The sequence below is a fragment of the Mesocricetus auratus genome, unplaced genomic scaffold (assembly GCF_017639785.1).
Source record: "Mesocricetus auratus isolate SY011 unplaced genomic scaffold, BCM_Maur_2.0 Super-Scaffold_100006, whole genome shotgun sequence".
Lineage (NCBI taxonomy): Eukaryota > Metazoa > Chordata > Mammalia > Rodentia > Cricetidae > Mesocricetus > Mesocricetus auratus.
Window position 1 is genome coordinate 13,035,176 of NW_024429190.1, and position 13,795 is coordinate 13,048,970.

At 44.7% G+C, this 13,795-nt stretch overlaps 1 protein-coding gene across 1 annotated transcript in view; it reads right to left on the reverse strand.

The window, feature by feature from the left end:
- Window positions 1-2,760: 2,760 nt before the first annotated feature.
- Prr14l (proline rich 14 like) overlaps window positions 2,761-13,795 on the reverse strand; it is a 64,906-nt gene continuing 53,871 nt past the window's right edge. Inside the window, exons 9-10 of the mRNA XM_040746866.1 lie at window positions 9,022-9,093; window positions 2,761-6,751 (exon numbers count right to left, since the gene is read on the reverse strand). Coding sequence (XP_040602800.1) covers window positions 6,475-6,751; window positions 9,022-9,093 — 349 coding nt within the window. The 3' untranslated portion in view covers window positions 2,761-6,474. The remainder of the gene's footprint in view (window positions 6,752-9,021; window positions 9,094-13,795) is intronic.

Here is a 13,795-nt window from a genome sequence, read left to right on the forward strand (position 1 = left end):
AACCCGAGCAGCCATTATACAGGCTCTTCGAGGAATGACAAGGAATGAGAGAGAGAGGAGAGGGAGAGAGGGGGGGGAGAGAGAGAGACAGAGAGAGAAAGAGAGAGAGAGAGGGAGGGAGGGAGAGAGAGAGAGAGGAGGGAGGGAGGCAGGGAGGAAGAGATCAAGCCATTTTCATGTGTTTTTCTTTTTGTTTTTGTATTTTCAAGACAGGGTTTCATTGTGTAGCATTGGAGCCTGTCCTGGAACTCATTCTGTAGACCAGGCTGGCCTCAAACTCACAGATATCCGCCTGCCTCTGCCTCCTAAGTGCTGGGATTAAAGGCGTGAGCCAGCAATGCCCGGCTGTCATCTTTAAGTATTAAAAGAGCCATTGCAATGGAATTGGGCCAGTCTATACAGCAGCCATACATGGGAAAGCCACTCATCTATTCATGAAGCTTTTCTGAGGGGCCATCACCTCATCATGCACAGGGACAGTCTGAGAAATGTGTCCTTAGATGTTGCTTAGGTGATTTCTTTGTGTGAATGTCACATTGTGAATGCCCACAGTGGTACAAGTCTGTCATTCAGGATGGCTGCTTTTAGAGGGAGGGAGGTGAACTGGAGACGGAACCTGAGACACTGCACACGCAAGGCAACTGCTGTATCACCGGAACTACACCCCTGACCTAGTGTGGCTTCTTAACACACGGAGCATGGGATGCTGAGGCTGCTGCTTGTTGTCCAGTAAGCTCTTTTACCCACAACACTCTGTGAGTTTGAGGTCAGACTGTACTACATAGTACGTTTCAGGCAAGCCAGGGCTACATAGTGAGACTGTCTCTCAATAACAAAGGGGCTGGAGAGATGGCTCAGAGGTTGGGAGCACTGCCTGCTTTTCTAGAGGTCCTGAGTTCAACTCCCAGCACCCACATGGAGGCTCACAGCCATGTATGATAAGATCTAGTGCCCTCTTCTGGCATGCAGGTGTACATCTAGGCAGAACACTGTATACATAATAAAACTGAAAAAGAAAACTAGATAAAAACAATATACTCTAGTACAATAAAAACTTACATGTATCAGTAAGTCATTTATTAGCACTATCAATTATGTACTGTACACAACTGTGCTACATTTTTACACGAGTAGCAACACACTGGCTTGTTTGCACCAACACCAAGACCTGAGTAATACACTGCATTATATCATGACAGCTGTAACCTTGATAGGCCACAGGAATTTTCAGCTCCATTACTATCTTATGGTAATATGCAGTTTATTGACCAAAATGTTTAGGCGGTAAACAGTTGTAAATATCAAACATTGTTCTAGATACCAAAGAGGCCAGGAGGGACTAGAGCTAACAAAAGGTCCTGATCTTGAAGAGTTCATATTACAGTTATTAACACAGACGAGGAGGTGGTGGTGCCACGACAAAAAGCCTTGAGGGGTGGGGGTAGGGGACATGGAATCGGAGGGGACCACTTTCAAGACCAATGGTCTGGGAATGCAGAGATCTGAGTGAAGTGACAGAGGTAAGCATGCAGGAATGGGAGGGATGTGGTGGGAGCGTTTCTAATCCACTCCTGAATACCAGGGCCCAGGCTGAAGCCCGTTCACATGGACTTTTCTAGAACATCTCTTGAAAGAAGTTCCAGAAGAATTGTACAAATGAGTTTTCCACAAATGAGTCCATCATTTAAACTCATCTGGAGAAATCTTGCATCAGGATTAGCCCTCTCACTCAGGAGGAGTCACCAATGCCAAGAATCTGGGATGGGAGATGTCTAGTAGCAATGCCTTAGTTGTCAATTAGCTGTGTGTGGGTAAGTGCTCTTTGACACACAGCAGCACAGCCATCGGACATTTCTCAAGCAGGAAACATGGCGTGGATGGAGTTCCTTGTGCTCAAGCTCAGAGCCCAAAAGGAAATCGAGGCACTGCTTTTGCGTGGTGAGAAGAAAAGGACGCTTTCACTGCACTGTCACAAACTGTTCGAGTCACTCAACTAGGAAGACAGGTGAGGAGAAGGGACAGTTTCAAAACTACATGAATGGAGCCTGCTAGATTTATACTTCAGAGACAGTCCTCACATATGAACATTTCACTGGCTCCTCTGTCATATGAGAAAGTGAGTTGCAGTACTCATTTGGTTTTGTTTTCTGAGATAGGGCCTCGCTCTATTGTCCAGACTGGCCTTGCGCTTGTGGCCATCCTCTTGCCTTATGCTCCCCGGTGCTAGGAGTACGGGCCCAAATCTCCACACCTAGCCCACTGCAGTTTGCCTGTAATCCCAACAGACTGATGTAGGAAGATCTTGAGTTCTGGGTCAGGCTAGGCTGTGAGAAGATGGACAGAACACTAAATGGACCTCTTATGGTATGTGAGGCTACATAGTAAGATCCTGTCTCAAACAACACACTCCTATCCCAAAAATCACAATCAAAATACTTCACCAGTGATTTAATTTAACTGGATATGACACTGCTGCAACAGACTGTCCCTAGGTACCCTAGGGAAAGGGATGACTGGCCACCACTGACAGCTTCACCAAGCTCTGCGAGCCTCTGGAGGCTACCCAAAGGTGGAACTCTGGACATGTGCCAAACAGGGGGTAGGTTTTGGGAAAGGGTGACCATTCTGGAATGGACAATGCTTGATACAAGGCTCTGGAATGTCAACTTAAAAACAACAAAAACCTAACCCTTGGATCATTACTGACAAAATTTTAATCTACTATTAAACCCTAAGAACAAAATAGCCTTGACAATTATCTGAAAGGTTTTCAAGAAAAATTTATTTTCATAAATTAATTCATGTAACAGTGGGCATTTAGAGTCACAAACTATCAAACAGAAAAGGAACTGTAGGGGCATCATGTATACCGACATTACCAAAGATGGACACATTTCACTGAACTATTAGCCATGATAATATAGGAACACTGGGGACAGCAACTTACTGGCCCAGATACCAGCTCAAGGGGGCCTCTTGCTGAGAATTCAAACCCAGTTCAACACCAGACAGTCAGTCTCGTAAAGACAGAACAAGCCTGAATCTCAGCATGCTGTGCTGGACGGTTGCCACACGAGGACCCCAGCTTCACAATCAAGAAAGCCTCGCTGCTCAATGTGTGCTAAAAGGGACTATTAATTGTGACTTGAACAAAACTAAGTCTCCCTAGCCAGTTCTATATAGAAGTTCAGTTCAGGAAAGCAGCCCTCTCCTTGACAGGAGTCCAGGTGAGGACATTCCATACCTCTGGCCAATTATTTATGCTTTGGATACAGCCACCTATTGTGTGGTCATTACAAAGGCCCTTTTCATGATACCAAGGGAAAAGCTATAGAAATAAAACAAGGGGATCAAAGAAAGCACCAACTGCACACTCCCCTCCCCTCAGGTGCCAGGAGGAAAGTATCACAACCTACAAGTTGGTCTTGCACAGATCTTAATGCACACGACACAGAGCAGGTGGGGCCCCAGCCTGGGAGGTCAAGGGCCATGTCCTCTTGGCTGCACTGCAGCCCTGGACCTGCTGCCACAGTCCCGCAGGCTTGCTGCTGCTCTAAGCCTGGGGGGCAGGGGATATACCCCAGGGAAGGATGCCCACAGAGTGGGATCTAAAATTGACCTCAGGTTGGCTCTGGAGCCCTCACAGAAGACCCTTTCAGGCAAAATTGTGAGAAAAAAAAAGTCATGATTTTCACAGCTCTTGGAGGAGCACAAAGTTCGGGATTCACAGCATGAGTTTCTGAGCTCTTCAGGCTCGAGTAAGGCAAAGCTACACATCTTTCCACTGCACCTCCCCCCTCAGTCAGCTCTTACAGTAAGGGCAGCAGGCAGGCAGGCAATCTGCTTTAACAGGTGATGAGGTACATCTAGATGAACAGAGAGAAAAGCTGGACAGGACAGCAGGACAGAAAAAAAGAGAGGCACTAACGGAGGGAAGGAGGCTGTTACAGCTGGAAACTCAAAGACGGCAAAGGAAATGGCTGACATCTGGTTAGACCTGAGCTCTCTCCTTTCCCTATAGCCGTAACTTCAGAGGTAAGCGCTATTCAGTTGTGCTTAATGGCGACTTCAATACTTGGGGTGGGGACACCCCATCCTTAGAAATTCTACCAATTCCCATCACAGAACAGATCCGTAGTCCTGGCAGGTGACATGCCAACCGCCAGTATCTCCCTTCATAGTCAGAGGCCACGGGTTCCAAGGACACTGATGTGTCCCTGAGGCTGGTCGATCAGAGTGAAAGTGGACAGTGTGACAGGTGTGGCTGAGTATGGACTGACCCAATGAGTCAACTTCTCTTTGCTTGGAAGTAGAAGAGCCTGTTAAGGGAAGGCCAAGAACTGCTGCTCCCCCTACATTCCCAGGGCAAGGATGGACTGGATCTCTCTAGTTCTGCCACTGTTCAGATGTGCTCCCAGCCTTTCAAGTGCCCTACTTGTCATGGGCAAATCCTGAAGGTCTGCTGTCATGCTGCTGGTGCCACAGCTGTGCACACCTCATCTCTTGTCTCCTGGGTGATCTGGTAGTGAGACTAATGAATGGCCGCCTACTGCCTGCTAGCTTGAAAGCTGTCTAATGTACAGTGTCTTAGTACTTCCTGCAGTAACAGGACAGAGTTCGGATCACAGAGTATCTAAGAATCCTGCCCCAGGAAGGGAGAGGTACTGAGGTGAACAGAGGCCACATTTGTATGGTCTAGGCAACACGGGTAAAACAGGAGGATCTGCACACATCAATGAGGATCAGTGTGGTAGCCCACTCTTCTAATCCTATGGGGTCATGACCTTCAAAGCCTCCCAGACAAGCATGTGCCTGTTAACTTATTTAACAGCTGGGGTGGTAAAGGTCATAGTACATTTTTTTCCCCTCTGCTCATGTTTATTTTTCTGTTCTAGTGTGGCCCAGACCATCCACCTACAAAAAAAGGCACAAAAAGACCTCAAAGCTTCACCCTTCTCCCTGGCTACTAAACAAGAGGATGAAAGAATCCTAGGAGTACTGGTTAACATTCCAGCACAGCACCACTCACTCTTCTCTTCAGACAGACAGGAAACATCCCTGGACTGAGCTGGGAGGATGGGAAGAGGTGACCAGTGTCCAATGGCTGGGTTGAGCATCTTACTCATCAGCCAGGAATGGTAACTATTGGAACACAAACTGTGGGATAGCTGTAAAGAGCAGGAATGAGAAAACATGAGGAAAGGAGGTGGCATGGTGAGGGCACGGTGGGAAGACAGCTCTGTGGGGCTGCTGCTCAGACACGGCAGCCTACTGCCTGCAGACTCTTTCTGGGACAACCCTAGAAACTGCACTACTTCCAGCATGCAATCATTTCCAGTAGGTTTGACAAAGGACCAGAGTTCATGAGGCACTCTCAGAGAGCACTGGCTCTGGGATTGGGGATCTTGCTGAAGGGATGGATGGCTAGGTCTCATCTGTCAATCAACTAACTCTCTCCTATTCCTGAAGCAGACATTCAAGAAATGCTCTAGGTCAGCCCCTAGCACCACTGTTCCCAACTCCGTCATTTCAGAGAAAAACCACACTCAACCTTAATCTTCTTAAAATGGTTATGTGAGAGGTCTGCTTTTACACGTCACTAACCAGGTATGTGTGCTAAGTGGGCAAGACTGGGAAGGAGGATGAAAAAGTGCTTCCTCTAATGAGCTACATGAGAAGCGGGAGACAGGGAGGGGCTGCCTGAAACACATGAATGGAAACACGCCCCTATCAATGTGCTGATCAAATGCCTGTCACAAGTTCTCTTAAGACATGCATTGTCTTTCTCCTTAATGTCTTACAAAGTGTTTAAAATCACATTTAGAGACCCCAAACATGCAGCAATAATATAAAAACAAAAAAGGGAAAATAATCAACACCACAACATTAAAAAAGTGCAACTTACATTGGGGCCTGGACGGGCTCCTCTGGCACTAGTGACCCGCAGTCACAGATGGGAGAAAGATGGGGAAAAGCCACAAACACACAAACACACATTCTTTCAGACTAAAGGTCCTGGGCAGACAGACTCAGTTATTCCTTCTCAACCACTGAAAGGAGCTGGTGGGAACACACAGGCCACGTGGCCAGGAGCCCCCCAGGCTGGATTTCTACGTCTTGGTCAAGCAGCACCATAAACAGAGAGGAACTTTCACGTGGATGCACAAACACCGAGTCCTTAGATTCCTAGTGTTGCTTAAGATGTGTGGCTTCTTCCACCTGTGATGAGAGAGAAGGGAAGGAGGTGGCCTGATGCCACTCAGGACCATTCCCAGGAGAAAGGGAGCATTCCTGAGGCTCTATACTCAGCAGTAGAATTAGAGGGCCTTCTTCAACAGCTCCTAAAAAGGCTGCACCTTGAAATAAGTAAAAATTCACCGACTGGGCATTGTGAGTGGTTTGGGCATAGGGCAAAATCAGGGAACCTCTTTCAGGGAGTTCTGAAAAGATTCAAATGGAGACCCTGCGGTGTTCTCAGCAGCTTGCTGACTGCTCCTGCTCCTCCTCCTTGGCAAAGAAAGTCTCCAGTTCCAGCAGCTTCTGAATCAAAAGCGCATCCAGCTCCCGAGTCTGCAGAGCCGCCTTCTGGGCCCTGGTGAAGCTGCCCACCAGCTTCACTTTGCCTCGAGCTCGTCTCTTTCGGGGGATGGTAAAATCCTGGAATTCTAGGACACGCTTCCTTTTCTGCTGGCTGACAGAGATGAGTGTACCATTTCGTTCTTTGGGTTCCTCAAAGATGGTCTCTAAACACCTGAGGACAGAGCACAACTAGATCACTAACAGATGGACTCAGAGCCTGTCTGGACTACTACACCAACCAAAAGCTGCCCGCATCGATTCTCAACATGACTCTGTCCTGTGGCCAGCTATTTCTATGCATAGGAAAAAGCACACACGCTTTATAAATATGTGCACAAAGGTAGAAGGTTCAAACTTAAGGGTATACAGAAAAATTGAAACTAGTTCCTCATTCCAGTATGTATAATACTGGTAACTGCTCATTTTGTGTATTTTCTTCAAAGTCAATATGTAGACACATTTAAGTAACACAGTAGTTGACACTGGGCAAACAGCAAATCTTTTGTCACACAACCCAGACTGGCTTTGAACTCCCTATGCAGCTTAGGATGACCCTAAATTCCTGACCACCCCACCTCTGCCTTCCAAGGGTTTAGATAACAGACATGCTCATCTACCATACCAGGCTCCAGACAGTAAACCTGTTACTTTCCATGAGCCATAAGGACCTCTACCTCAATTCTGAGTTTTCCTTTTGTGAACAAATCTATTAGCTCACAAACCACAAAAATAATAAAAAATAAAACAAATGAAAACTGGTGGGTAGGGATATAGAGCATCTGTCTACTACACATGAGGGACTGCAACACCAACTTTTTTTTTTTTTTTTTTTTTTTGGTTTTTCCAGACAGGGTTTCTCTGTGGTTTTGGAGGCTGTCCTGGAACTAGCTGTTGTAGACCAGGCTGGTCTTGAACTCACAGAGATCCACCAGTCTCTGCCTCTTGAATGCTGGGATTAAAGGAGTGTGCCACCAACGCCCGGCTTTTTTTTTTTTTAAAGTATTTTAAAGACAGGATTTCTCTGTGTAGCCCTGGCTGTCCTGGAACTCCCTCTGGTCCTCCAACTCACAGATGCACCTGCCATTGCTTCCCGAGTGCTGGGATTAAAGGTGTGCACCACTACCACCTAGCTTTCAGCATGGTCTTAAAAAAAAAAAAAAGGATATTTAGGCTGGGCCACAGAAGCACACACTTTTAATCTTAGCACTCAGGAGGGGCAGAGGTAAGTGGATCTCTAAGTTGGAAGCCAGTTTGGTTTACAGAGCAAGTTCCAGGATGGCCAGGATCATACAGATCAATCCTGTCTCAAAACCGGCCAAACAACAGTAACAAAAGAGGAAAGTGAGGTATGGTGATGCAAGTCTATAATACCAACTACCAGGAAGGCGGAGGGAGGGTCACTGGGTTTAGGGACAAGCCTTGAATAGGCCTAGAATTTGCTAAGTGATGGTACATTTCCCAACAACAGCAAACAAAACACACTGTCCTGCACATGGGGCCCCTCTTACTTAGGATAGACCCCACAGCTTGTTTCCATATAATACAACACTGTCTATTCATTTTCAACAACTATGTACTATATTTCATTATAAAACAGACCAAAGTGGAATGAGAACACTAGTAATGCACTTTCAGTTTTTCCCATTTCTTTCCTATTACTTAGCAACACTGCAATGAATAGTCTCCTGTAAGTAAATGTCTTTCTAGGCAGAGCCCACGTACAAAATCTTGGGATAAATTACCAGGACTCTCTTCCTTTATTCCATACAAAATAGTCAATAACTGTCACTGCTTCAAACTTACCCAAAAGTGGCCAAGTGACTCTGCTTCTGTATTTGGGCTTGAAATCATGGTTGAAACAGTAATTAACAGCACAGATGAAGCTAGTCTGTGTATTCAGTAAAACACAGGTGCAAGGTAAATAGACATCTATGCCTACAGAATCCCACAAACACTTCTTTTCTGATTCAAGGATTTGGAACCCAAACCCCAATTCTAGCTATTTCTTTTAAAGATTTATTTATTTATTTATTATGCATACAGTGTTCTGTCTGCAGGCCAGAAGAGGGCACCATATCTTATTACAGATGACTGTGAGACACAATGGGGTTGCTGGGAATCAAACCCAGGACCTCCGGAAGAGCAGTGCTCAACCACTGAGCCATCTCTCCAGCCCAAGTTCAGCTATTTCTAAAGCCCAGTACTGGACCGGACATGGAGCACCTTTAATCCCAGAGCTCTCGAGAGGTAGAGGCAGGTAGATCTGTGAATTTTCAGCTAGTCAAGTCTGCATAATGAGACTGCCTCACCAAAAAAACAACAAAAAACAAAACAACAAAACCCCACCCACTCCTGGTAGAGATGGATAGAAATGTCTAAGTGAGAGAGGTGAGAGGCAGCAGTCATTCTAGCACCACCCCTTAAGCCAGCCACAGGAGTTACCTGTTTGCAGGAGGAGACTTGTAATTCTTGTTTGTATATATTTCTTCTAAACTAAACTCTTTCTTCTTTAACCTGAAAAGAGAAAAAAGGATTCTTCATGCCTGCTTCCACTCACACATTCCTTTTAAGTTGAAAAGTCAAAATCCTGTTCATTGCATTCCTTGTCGACAGAGCTATGGATAGAACTCAGGTCCCCAAACCACTGGGCAAGTACTCTGCTAAAGTTTCTAACCAGCTGTTCACCTTAATGGATGGCTTTCTCTGGTTCCTTTTGGGTTCTGAGACAAGGTCTCACTGGGTAGCCCTGCCAGACACCCCTGCCTCCTCCTATGGAAATGCTGCTGTGACAAACACAAGCACACTCAGTGGCTTTCTTTCTCTCCGTCAGCAGTGCTGGGCTAAATGAACGCTGGACAGGTGCTCTACCCGACACAGGCACCCATTTTGTTTTCTATATATTCTTATTCATGGCTTAGGAATAGCTTAGTGTCTGGCAAGAATTTAATGAATATAGTAAACCTTTGCTGGGTTTCTTTTTATTCTATTATTTTAAAAAATCATTTTATGTATGCGGGGTTTTTGCCTGCATGTACATCTATGCACTGTGTGCCTGTCTGGTGCCTGAGAAGTCAAAAGAGGGTGATGAACTCCGTAGAACTGGAGCTATAGTTGTGAGCCACCATGCAGGTGCTGAGAATTGAAGCCAAGTCATTTGCAAGTACAGCCAGTGCTTTTAATGACTTGAGTCATCTCTCCAGCCCTTCAAGAGAATTTATTTTATTGAGACAGGGTTTTTCTGGGTAGCTCTGGCTATCCTGGAATTCATTCTGTAGACCAGGCTGGCCTTGAACTCACAGAGATCTGCCTGACTCTGCCTCCTGAGTGCTGGGATTAAAGGCCTAAGCCACCAAATCTGGCCCTATGTGGGTTTTTTTTAGACAGGGTTTCTCTGTCTTGGCCCTACGTTTTTTAACGCATTTTATTTTTTGAACAAGTGAGATAGCCCAGAGTGTCTTCTGATTTCACATGCATTCCATGGCATGTGTGTGCCCATACACGAAATAAACAAATGTAGAATAGTTTTTCAGCCTCCAAAACAATACAGAGAAACCCTGTCTTGAAAAACAAAACAACAACAGCAACAACTTTAAAAAAGAATAATTTTTCAGTTATATTTTCCTTGGAAATGTTATGTTGCCCAGGGTGGCCTCAAGTACCTCTTGATTTTCCTCTTTGACGCATATTTATTTATCTATTTATTTATTTATTTTTGTTTTGTTTTTCGAGACAGGGTCTCTCTGTGGCTTTGGAGGCTGTCCTGGAACTTGCTTGGTAGTCCAGGCTGGTCTCGAACTCACAGAGATCCGCCTGCCTCTGCCTCCCGAGTGCTGGGATTAAAGGCGTACGCCACCAACGCCCGGCCTTATTTATCTATTTAAATACTGAGAACGTGTTTCAGTATGTGATCCAGACTTGTCTCAAACTTTAGATTACATTTATGTATTTATGTGTACATGTGTGTGTATGGGGGTGTGTGTGTCAGGGGATAACGTGTCAGTTTTCTCTTATTTTTTTAAGAATTATTTATTATGTATACTGTGTTCTGCCTGCATGTACACCTGCATGCTAGAAGAGGGCACAGATCTCATTACAGATGGTTGTGAGCCACCATGTGGTTGCTTGGTATTGAACTCTGGGCCTCTAGAAGAGCAGCCAATGCTCTGAGCTATCTCTCCAGCTCTGAGTTTTCTCTTTCTATGTGGGTCCCAAAAAGTGAACTCAGATCATCAGGTTCACTTACCATCTTGCTGGACTTTCTATATTTTTTATTTCTAATGCATGTACTTGTGAAGGCTGGAGAGAAACCCATAGGTGCTATCTTCAGGAAGCCTGTCCACTTTTTCACTAGATTAGGCTAGACTGTGAGCCCCAGAGATCCTTGTTTCCAATAGCTTAGAAATTCTAAGTATGTATTACCAGACCTGGCATATTTTTATCTAGGTTCTTCAGTCCTTGTGGTTGTAAGCAAGCAACTTACTGACTGAATCTTTTCCCTATGGCCAGCTTCAAGCTTTTGACTACATCAACCTAGTGCTGGAATTATAAGCAGTAAAGAGTAATTTTTTTATTATTTGTTTTTCAAGACAGGATTTCTGTCTGTGTGTAACAGGCTGTCCAGGAACTCACCCTGCAGATCAGGTTGGCCTTAAGAGATTCTCCTGCCTCTGCCTCCCAGATGCTGGAATAACAAGCATGGGCCTCCACTACCCAGTCAGTAATGTCTCTTTTAGCAATGACTTAGACATTCTGTTGCCGGGATGTACCAGCTTATCTAGTTTCTACCACAGCTGACGTAAATGTGTGTGAAGGTTTCCGGGCAACAGTCTAAGGAATATGAGTTCTGTAAAGTGTGGTGAGAGTACGCTTGCTTCTGTAAGAAACTGCATGCTCCTCAGCCCAGCAAGCATCAGTGCTGCACCCTGTCATCACTTTAAGGTGCAACTCTCCAACGACACACAACACCTAGTGCCTTTCAAGTGTGTATTTCCTTTGTTTCTTCTTTTACAAGATGTCAGTTCAGGAATTCTGCCCATTTTTTAACTGTGTTGTTCATTTTCTTACTGAGTTTAAAAGAGTTCTTTATGAGCTTGGAAGTGGTGAAGCACTCACTCCTTTAATCCCAGCATTCGGGAGGCAGCCTGGTCTACAGGACAGGTTCCAAAGCTACACAGAGAAACCCTGTCTCAAAAAAAAATTCTTTGTGGCCTGAGGATAAAACTCAGAGGAATGGATCTTGCCTAGTCATGTAAACAAGGTCTTGGGGTTTGATCCCAAAGCACCAATGAACACATGGAGGGAGGGGTTGTATATTTTGGATAACAGTCCTTAAATTGGATGTATATTTTGTATCTTTTTTTTCTCCCATCTTATGGTCTTCTAATTTTCTATCCATCAATCATCTACCAATCTCCTTCTTCTCTCTCCCTCCACCTCTCTGAAGCTAACTAGCTAGTTATCATTTATCATCTACTTACCTACCCACCGAATCTACTAACCAGGTTTGGCAATAAAGCTAAGGCTAGCCTCAAACTCAAGATCCTTCTGTAAATCTTGCAGGTGCTGGATTACTAGCATGTGCCACCATGCCAGCCACCTTCTAGTCACTCTTTTGATGATGGCATTTAATGGGGGGAAACCAAAGACTAAATTTCCTGAAATTCAATGATATTCTATTGTTCAGAAATGTAGTGTCATATGAAAAAGGCCACAGCCTACTCCAGATTCACATACAATGGTACCTATAATTGGATCTTTGGTTTATTGAGCTAACTTTTGTACATACAAATCCATGTACACATAGCAACATAGCACTGCTTGTTAGAAAGATTTACTTCTCCACTGAATGGCCATGATGCTTTTGTTGAAATCAACTCCTTTTAGATGTTTACTTCTGGACTCTTACTCTCTCATCATCTCAGAAATCAACCCTTAGGCTACTACCACACTGTCTTGATTATTGCAGCTTCACCTAATTTTTTGTTTTTTTATAGTAAAATCTGAAGAGCACAACATTTGCCATTAAAAGAAATCTCACCTTATCCCTTAAACTTCAATGCTTCAATGTCTAGAGAGTCGGGATTATAGGTCATGCTTGGCCATTTCAACTACTTTACATTTAACTGTTGTGTGTGTGTGTGTGTGTGTGTGTGTGTGTGTGTGTGTGTGTGTGTGTGTGGTACATGCGCATGGACTATGTGGGTACATATTCATACCTATGTATACAGAAGCTAGGAGGCCAGTTGAGTGTCTTCCTTTATCTCTATTTACCTTATTTCTTTCAGACAAGGTCTCTCAGGGAGAGAGAGATAGCCAGTCATTAAGAGCACTTGTTCTTCCAGGACCCAGGTTCCATTTCCAGCACGCATATGAGGGCTCACAACTGCCTCTAACTACAGTTCCTGGGGATCTGATGCCCTCTTCTGTTCCCAGGAGATAGACCATGCATGCATATGGTGTGCACACACAGAGGACAAACACTCACATGCATAATTAAAAAAAAAAAAAACAGAACTGGAAGCTTACCTTTTTGGGTAGGCTATACAGTTATCCAGTGGATCTCCACCCTCAACAGTGGGGTCACAAGCATGTGTAGCCATGTTCAATTTTTTGGTGGGTGTTTGTTTTTTAACTCAATTCCTCATACTCGAGCAGCAAGCAATCTTACAATCTTATTCACTAAGCCATTTTCCCAACCCAACTAAACTGCATAAGCTTAAAATAAATCAGTGTGAAGCATCTACTCTGGTCCTTCTTCAAGACTGTTTTAACTATTATTTATTTGTTTGTTTGTTTTTCGAAGCAGGGGTTCTCTGTGTAATAGCCCTGGCTGTCCTGGAACTTGCTCTGTAGACCAGGCTGGCCTTGAATTTAGAAATTCACTTGGCTGGGCGGTGGTGGCGCTTGCCTTTAATCCCAGCACTCGGGAGGCAGAGCAGGCGGATCTCTGTGAGTTCGAGGCTGGGCTGGACCAAGAGCCTCCAAAACAATACAGAGAAACCCTGTCTCGTAAAAACCAAAAAAAAAAAAAAAGAAAAAGAAAAAGAAATTCACTTGGCTCTGCCTCCCAAATGCTGAGATTACAGTTGTGTGCCACCCCTACCCAGCTGTTTTAACTATTCTTGGTAATTTTTTTCCATAAAGAATTTTACAACCGATTTGTCAATTTATGGGGGAGGGGGGAGGAAAGCGTTAGTTCTTTGACAGATTCCAGTGA